The sequence below is a fragment of the Emiliania huxleyi genome, assembly GCF_000372725.1.
Source record: "Emiliania huxleyi CCMP1516 unplaced genomic scaffold EMIHUscaffold_524, whole genome shotgun sequence".
NCBI classification, from domain to species: Eukaryota; Haptophyta; order Isochrysidales; family Noelaerhabdaceae; genus Emiliania; species Emiliania huxleyi.
Window position 1 is genome coordinate 1 of NW_005198063.1, and position 8694 is coordinate 8694.

At 61.8% G+C, this 8694-nt stretch overlaps 1 protein-coding gene across 1 annotated transcript; it reads left to right on the forward strand.

The window, feature by feature from the left end:
- Positions 1-2185: 2185 nt before the first annotated feature.
- EMIHUDRAFT_119756 (hypothetical protein) lies at positions 2186-6030 on the forward strand (the record flags this gene model as incomplete). The annotated part of the gene is made up of 3 exons (XM_005766060.1): positions 2186-3937; positions 4017-4134; positions 5642-6030. 3 exons carry the CDS (start codon positions 2186-2188, stop codon positions 6028-6030), a joined length of 2259 nt encoding a protein of 752 aa, XP_005766117.1.
- Between the last annotated feature and the right edge of the window lie 2664 nt (positions 6031-8694).

Sequence of the window (8694 nt, forward strand, 5' to 3'; positions counted from 1 at the left end):
AGTGGGACGCCGAGCTGGAGGCTCGGGCGGGAGCTCGCGCGAGCACATAGCAAGGTGCGTGCGCGGCGGCGGCGGACAGGTGAGCGGGCAGCTGGCGCACATTTCGACTGTGGGAGCTGCCAGGAGTTTGCTCTCTCCGTTCACACCCCTTTGCAGAATTTTACCACTCTCCCTCGCACAACACTGCGAAAAGAGATAGGAAGAGGCAGACTCCCTAGGGTGGGCAACGTGATCGACCGAGCGGCTTGCTGTGTGGTCGCCTTCTTGTGGCTCTCGTCGAGAGCGTTTTGCGTCCCGGCGGGTGGGAGAATGTGTGTCGTTGATGTGTCACTGTGTGCGTCACATCGATGTGGATAACAAGCACGGTCGATCCGTCAAAGCGATACACTCGTTCCTATCACGCTGGAAGGCTTGCACGGAGCTCTGTGCCGGCACAGAGAAGAGCCGTGCGGCAAGAAGAGCTCGATGGGGAGCGAGAATCGCCAAAGGTGCTCACCCAGGTTTCGGAAGTCCGCCTTGATGCGGTCAGTCCCCCCCAGGTTTGACCGCGCAGCTCGCAAGACTCGTCGAGCACTCGTAGCCTTTCTGCGCCTCTGACTCTGCAAGCTATGCGGGAAGAGCAGTTTATTCGCAATATATCGACGAGTTCGAGAGAGCCACAGGCTTTCGCTCGGGAGGGATTGAGTGCGTCGCGACGGACTTCAGGCTACACCTGAAAATCTGACGGTTCTCGCTCCCCATCGAGCTCTTCTTGCCGCACGGCTCTTCTGTGTGCCGGCACAGAGCTCCGTGCAAGCCTTCCAGCGTGATAGGAACGAGTGTATCGCTTTGACGGATCGACCGTGCTTGTTATCCACATCGATGTGACGCACACAGTGACACTTCAGACGACACACATTCTCCCACCCGCCGGGACGCAAAACGCTCTCGACGAGAGCCACAAGAAGGCGACCACACAGCAAGCCGCTCGGTCGATCACGTTGCTCGCTCGATGCCGGCGAGCGCATGGCGCACGCCTTGGACGGTGGCGAAGCCAAAAACACCGATGGTGGCCGTCCGCTGGCGTGAGCGGCGGCGGTCGAGACCTCACCCTTCGCGCCGACGACCCAACCTCACGCGGAACAACCCAACCCAACCACAACCCAACCCAACACGAAACAACCCAACTCAAAGCACGATTCTCAAGTTGGGCCCTCGGCGTGCCGTCCTCCCATCCCTCCCTTGGGTTGTCTGTTTTCTTTCTTTCTTTCTTTCTTTCTGGGCACGGGACTGGCGCGCACTGGCACTAACATAGAAGAATATCCAGTGCGCACCAGTGTCCCTTCGTCCTTCCAAAATCCTGCTCGTGCAGGTGGGGATCCTGTCCTCCTCCCCCAGCCCTCGTTTGCCTTTTTTCTTTTCTTTCTTCTTCGGAGGTGGGGGGGGGCGGCGCGGCGCGGCTCCGAGATAGCGCGAGATGGCCCGAGATTGCGCGGCGCGGCTCGAGATCGACCGAGAGATCGCGCGGTTCTGCAGCACCTCGGCATATCTCGGGCTCGGCGAGGTGGATGGGTTGGGCCGCAAGTTGGGGGCGAGGGGGCGACAGTGCTCAGTGCGGTAGATCGGTCAGCTCGGGGCGCAAGAGGTGGCCTGTGAGCCATCCGGCTTACTTACTCGACCGGCTTACACACACCCTGCGTTCTCGCACATGGTCATGGAGTGCGAGGCACCTCGATCCTGTACCGTGCGTGTTTGTTATGACCCCCCCAATGAGCTGGATGCACTCGAAGACTCGCTCTACATGTACATGTACATGTTGTTGCGCCATGCGGAATCGACCCTATCCAGTGCTCATGTGCTCAAGGTAACTCGTCTGTGGTCTGTCGCCATCCCAAACTGTAATACGCGAAGCTCAAAATCGCGGCTTTATTTACCGTGAGAGAGCAACATTTAAGTTTTGTTTTAGGTTGTGGATGGAACATTTAAGTGGATCCAAGTCGCGCGCGGCTCCAAAGGAGATTGCCACCTCGAGAACCTCGAGATATTACGCGACAACAGTAATACACAACAATGAGAGAGCCTAAAAGTACCTATAAGTCGTAGAATGAGAGCGAGACTCAATGACAACATTTACATTTACTACGCGCGACAACATTTACATGCGAAGCAGCTCCAAATCGCGACCGCTTTGTCTGGGCAGCCACATATGCGGCCGCGAGACTATGCAGTAGTAACGTTGGCGCTCACCATCTGCGTGCACGCCCTCCCTGATTTCCGGCCCGTTGAGAAGCGCGAGGAGGTGAACAGCAAAGTCTTTCCGACAAACGCTGTCGCCGACGCAGATGTGGATCAAGGGGAGAAGCATGAGAGGTACCTGCCCACAGCCAAGGCGACGAAGCCCAAGGCACACCAGGCTTTTGGAAAGGTCCCCGCCGTCCGTGGGACGCCCTGCTCCGCTGCTTGCGAAGGCGACCCGAGTGCAGAGGCGTGTGCCTCGTGCTGCCGCTCGGCGCCGCACGAGATTGATTGGCATTGCGGCGGCGACCAGCCGGTCGGATGCTGCTTGGGCGAGTGGAAAGAGGCGTGCTGGGACGTCGGCTCGGACGAGAACAACGGCCACGCCTGCAACCAGTGCGGACCCGCACGACCTGCCTGCTCCGTGAGCAATCCGTGCGCGAGCGACGCCTTTTGCAACTTTGACAACGGCGACAGCGGCTTCTGCGAGGCGTGCTCTGATTGCACGAGCGCCGGATCCACGTGCGACACGTGCGGACTGCCCGCTGCCGGCGCGAGCGACTGCAACAGCGCGTGCGAGCCAGCCAGCTCCAGACCGACGGCCACCTGCGTTTCCAGCATCTGCAGCTGCGAATGCACGCTTCATGCTACAGCGATTCTTGATCCTGATGAGTTCTTTACGGATAATTTTGCGGAATGCCTTGAGGAGTTCCTTGCCGCACCAGTTTGTGATCCCAACCAGAAGAAGTCCAAGGCATGCGGCAACGGTCGCCGCCTTGAGGCTGGCGACTACACCCTCTCCCTCGGCCAGGCGCTTGCCGCCGTCGAGGAGCTGGGCGGTGATCTCAACGCGACCGCCACGCACAAGTTCGCCTTGCTCCGCGAGGAGCAGTGCGACCGCCTAGCCGCCTTTGCCGACGAGGAGGAGAGGGAGGGCCACGCTCATCTTCCCCGCCTGAAGCTGGCGGAACTCGTTGGGGAGGACGGCGCTAGGCAGCTCTTCGCCTTCTTCAAGGACCACACGGAGGGGGCCCGCATCACCAACATATTCATCCGCAAGATGCGCAGCGATGTTGGTACCCACCTCAAGCTCCACAAGGACACCGACACCAACATCCTCAAGGTCTACCTGGGCGGCGAGTTTGAGGGCGGGGAGAGCATCGGCGTCAACGAGCAGAGCGGGCTGCAGGTCTTCCCAAGCACGAAAGGGTCCGGGCTCGTTCACGGCCCAGAGTACGTCCACGGTCTGAAGCCGCACTCCGGGACCAAGTATGTCCTCTACCTCGCCGGAGGCATTCTTCCCGGCAAAATAGACCTTGCCGAGTCTGCAGGACAGGACCCGCTGTTCCTCGATCGTCGCAGGACCCAAGAGAAGTACCTTCCCGCAGCTAAGAAGCTGGCAATGTTCAAGTACTTGCCCACAGCCAAGGCGACGAAGCCCAAGGCACACCAGGCTTTTGGAAAGGTCCCCGCCGTCCGTGGGACGCCCTGCTCCGCTGCTTGCGAAGGCGACCCGAGTGCAGAGGCGTGTGCCTCGTGCTGCCGCTCGGCGCCGCACGAGATTGATTGGCATTGCGGCGGCGACCAGCCGGTCGGATGCTGCTTGGGCGAGTGGAAAGAGGCGTGCTGGGACGTCGGCTCGGACGAGAACAACGGCCACGCCTGCAACCAGTGCAGACCCGGATTAGACATCCCTGTCGACTCTTCCGACTGCCCACGGCAAGTGAGTTTGTGCAGCTTCCGTGAACCCCCGCACGGTATAATCATTAACCGCCGGCCCGTGTGCGTGGCGTGGCGCGCAGGAGGAAACGGACGAACTCTTCTTGCTCGAGCTCAATACTCGACTAGCTCGCCGCCTCGGCATAATTCCGGACGGATGTTTCCTCCCTGAGGAGTTCTTCGCTTTTGCGGATGGAAGAGGTGAGGCTTGTGCCTCACCTCAATTGCAGCCAGGCTGCCCTTACACCTCAATTGCACAAGCATGCCAGCAGGAGTATCCCACTTGCTCCAGGAACGCATCCTCCGCACTCGAGAGGGTGCTATCTGAATCATTCGTAGCACAGTTCTCATCCGGTGCCACTCTCCAGGCCACGTGCGCAGCATTCGAACCCACGCCTCCCCCGCCCTCACCTCCGCCACCGTCCGGCCTGCCGCCGCTCTCGCCCTCGCCTCCAGCCGGCCCGCCGCCCTCGCCGCCGCCGCCCTCACCTCCAGCCGTCCCGCCGCCCTTGCCGCCGCCCTCGCCGCCCTCAACCCCGCCTTTGGCACCCTGCGAACGGCCGCTGTGGATGGTGACATGGCACATGCAAGGAGAAGGTGGTGGGATGGCTTACGGCGACGTTTTCACCAGCGAGGCAAGCGCACGCAGTGCCTACTACTTGAAGAGCGGTGGCCCGTTTGTGACGCGCCTCTACAGCCCCGAGTTGGAGGTCTTGCTCTTCAGTACCCGCTGGGTGAGCAGCTCGCAGTCCAGCATGCTGGATACTTGGGCGCGTGATGCACTGCACGCGGGAATGTGCCTGCCCTCGCCCCCGCCTCCCCCCAGCCCGCCGCCACCTCTCGTTTGCGTTGACGACTTCTGCAACTGTCGATGCACCTTGACTTTGGGACAGGGGTCAGACTCGCCAGACTTCCTGGAGATCCTGGACCGGGAGATCCTGGACCGTCGCAGGACTCAAGAGACGTCCCTACCCACGACCTCGGAGCCAGCGCACCGTGGCCGACAGCTCTTTCACTGTACGCCAAACCGCTGCGGCTACTGCCCCGAATGCCCAACTTGTGATGGGGGGTGCGGCACTTGCTGTGGCCCACGGCAAGAGTGCCAATCTCAGGTAAGTGTGGCCGTGCTCCCGAACCCGCCCCGTCACGAGGACACGCCCTCCGGAGGGCGTCTCAGCTAACCGCCGTCCCCGTGTGCGCGCACAGGAGGCGGTCAATTCCGCGCTTTTGGATCGCTTCAACATGCCGTTCGAATTCTTCGGCCCAGAACGCCGTCTCTCTGAAGGGGAGCCGTCGCCGTCTCCCGAGCCTTGCCCTGACTGCCAAGAGCCGTCGCCGTCTCCCGAGCCTTGCCCTGACTGCCAAGGGTTGTATTCTTCGATTGAACAAGCCTGCCAGCAAGCGACCTGCGCACAGACCGAGAGCGAAGTACGTGAGGTTTACCGATGGCGTTTTGGCATGGACGTGTCGGTATCGTGCGAGCCCACGCCGCCGTCGCCTCCCACGTCCCCGCCCTCGCCGCCAGCGCCTCCCGCATCCCCATCGCCTCCCTCGCCCCCGCCCTCCCCACTTTCGCCGCCACCTCTCTCATGCGCTTACGACTTCTGCAGCTGCGAATGCACCTTGAAATTTCCTTTGAGCCAGCCTGTCTCCGCTCCGACCATGGCTCCGACCGTTGGCTTCGGTGCCGACACGCCGACGTCTGCAGGACAGGACCCGCTGTTCCTCGATCGTCGCAGGACCCAAGAGAAGTACCTTCCCGCAGCTAAGAAGCTGGCAATGTTCAAGTACTTGCCCACAGCCAAGGCGACGAAGCCCAAGGCACACCAGGCTTTTGGAAAGGTCCCCGCCGTCCGTGGGACGCCCTGCTCCGCTGCTTGCGAAGGTGACCCGAGTGCAGAGGCGTGTGCCTCGTGCTGCCGCTCGGCGCCGCACGAGATTGATTGGCATTGCGGCGGCGACCAGCCGGTCGGATGCTGCTTGGGCGAGTGGAAAGAGGCGTGCTGGGACGTCGGCTCGGACGAGAACAACGGCCACGCCTGCAACCAGTGCGACGGGGCTGACTTCAACGAGTGCCCATGGCAAGTAAGTGTGTAGCAGTGTTCCCGAACCCGCCAAGTCGATCTCACACGCCCTCCAAGGCGTCTCAACTTATCGACGTCCCCGTGTGCGCGCACAGGTGGAGCTCGATTGGGCCCTTTTGAGTCACGAAAACTGGCAAGACTGGGAAGGAATAAATCGGCGTCTCTCTGAAGAAATGGCGGCGAACCTGATTGAACAAGCCTGCCAGCGGTCTTCCCCCACGTGCGAACAAGTTGAGAGCGATGTCCGTGAGGTTTACGGATGGCGTTACGGATGGCTTTTCGACACAGTGGACGTGTCGTCGGTATCGTGCGAGTCCACGCCGCCGTCGCCTCCCACGTCCCCGCCCTCGCCGCCAGCGCCTCCCGCGTCCCCATCGCCTCCCTCGCCCCCGCCTCCCCCCAATTCGCCGCCACCTCTCGTTTGCGTTGACGACTTCTGCAACTGTCGATGCACCTTGACTTTGGGACAGGAGCCAGACTCGCCAGACTTCCTGGAGATCCTGGACCGGGAGATCCTGGACCGTCGCAGGACTCAAGAGACGTCCCTACCCACGACCTCGGAGCCAGCGCACCGTGGCCGACAGCTCTTTCACTGTACGCCAAACCGCTGCGGCTACTGCCCCGAATGCCCAACTTGTGATGGGGGGTGCGGCACTTGCTGTGGCCCACGGCAAGAGTGCCAATCTCAGGTAAGTGTGGCCGTGCTCCCGAACCCGCCCCGTCACGAGGACACGCCCTCCGGAGGGCGTCTCAGCTAACCGCCGTCCCCGTGTGCGCGCACAGGAGGCGGTCAATTCCGCGCTTTTGGATCGCTTCAACATGCCGTTCGAATTCTTCGGCGTTCCCGGGGTCGAAGAGTATTCTTCGATTGAACAAGCCTGCCAGCAAGCGACTTGCGCACAGACCGAGAGCGAAGTACGTGAGGTTTACCGATGGCGTTTCGGCATGGACGTGTCGTCGGTATCGTGCGAGCCCACGCCGCCGCCGCCTCCCACGTCCCCGCCCTCGCCGCCGCCGCCTCCCACGTCCCCGACGCCTCCCTCGCCGCCACCTCTCGTCTGCGCTTACGACTTCTGCAGCTGCGAATGCACCTTGTTTCCTGTCCGTCCGGCGTACAATGGCTGGGAGAGCTTCCCTTCGACGGGTTACTGTCGGAGCGATCTCGACGAGGAGGTGTGCGATGGACCTGCTTCCGACTGCTCCCTGCAGCACTGCATCGACTCTTGCACAGATGATTATTCGAGCACGACGAACGTCGAGTACCACTGCGACAATCCCGATGACTGCTGGTGCTACTGCCAGTCTGGCTGCGAGTGCATGGAAGACGTTGGCGACAGCAGCACGTGGGCGCCCGTCGGCACTCTTGTGCTTCCGGAGGCATGCAACGATTGGGGCGAGATTATCAGGTTCCAAGAGGGGTTTGCCTTCAACGAGTGCCCATCCCAAGTAAGTAGCAGCGCTCCCGAACCCGCCCAGTCGATCACACACGTCCCCCTGAGGGCGTCTCAACCAAGTGACCGCCGGCCGCGTGTGCGCGCACAGGAGGATATCAACTCCATGCTTTTGAATCACTTCAACTGGGACCCAGCGTACGCGTCCTCACTGTACACGTCGATTGAAGGAGTCTGCCAGCAGGCCTCGCCCACATGCACACAGATGGAGAGCATACTACATGCACATGTGCCTCAGCTCGGCTCGGCAACGTGCGCACCATTGCCAACCCCGCCGTCGCCGCCCCCGTCCACCCCTCCGCCATCCGCCCCGCCCACCACTCCGCCACCCACCCCGCCGCCGCCCACGCCGCTGCCGCGATTGCCTCCTTCCCCGCCAGCACAGTGCAAGATCTACTGCGCCTACCGGACACATCCGATTGAAACGAAGTGCAAGTGGGCCGGCTGCGGCGGCTGCACGGAGTGCTCGGCTCCACCGCGACTGCCTCCTTCTCCGCCAGCACAGTGCAAGACGTACTGCGCCTACCGAACACATCCGATCGAAACGAAGTGCAAGTGGGCCGGCTGCGGCGGCTGCACGGAGTGCTCGGCTCCACCGCGACTGCCTCCTTCTCCGCCAGCACAGTGCAAGACGTACTGCGCCTACCGAACACATCCGATCGAAACGAAGTGCAAGTGGAGCGAATGCAGCGGCTGCACAGACTGCGATTAACGACGACCGAGGGCCACCCCTGTGTGAACCGCTTCTGCCCGCTCGGTCGCCTTGCCCAAGGCGACCCTCGTGGCCGCCAGCCGTGGCACGCCTGGAGACGGGGGTGTGGAGGGGGGGGGGGGGCAGCCCGGCGGGCCGAGTTGGCTGGGAATAGGGTGCTGTGCTCTGCCGGCAGATCGGGGGGGGGGGGGGGGGGGGCTTTGGCCCACTTTTGGGGCCCGGGCCTTTAAAAAAGGGGGGGGGGCCTGGAATCACCCGGGGCCCGGGGCCCCCCCCCCGATTTTTTGAGGGGAAACTTAAAAAAAAAAAAAAATGGCCCAAAACTTTTAAAAAAAAAAGGCCACCTTTTCTTCCCCTCAAAAACACCTCAAAAACTCCCCAAGGGCCGGCAAAAGCCCCAAAAAAAAAAAAAACCCTTGGCCGGCCCCCTTTGCCCCGGATTAAATTTTGGGAAAACCCCGGGGTTTCCTCTTCCCAGGGGAGAGGGGCCCCGGCAAAAAATTTTTTTTCCCCC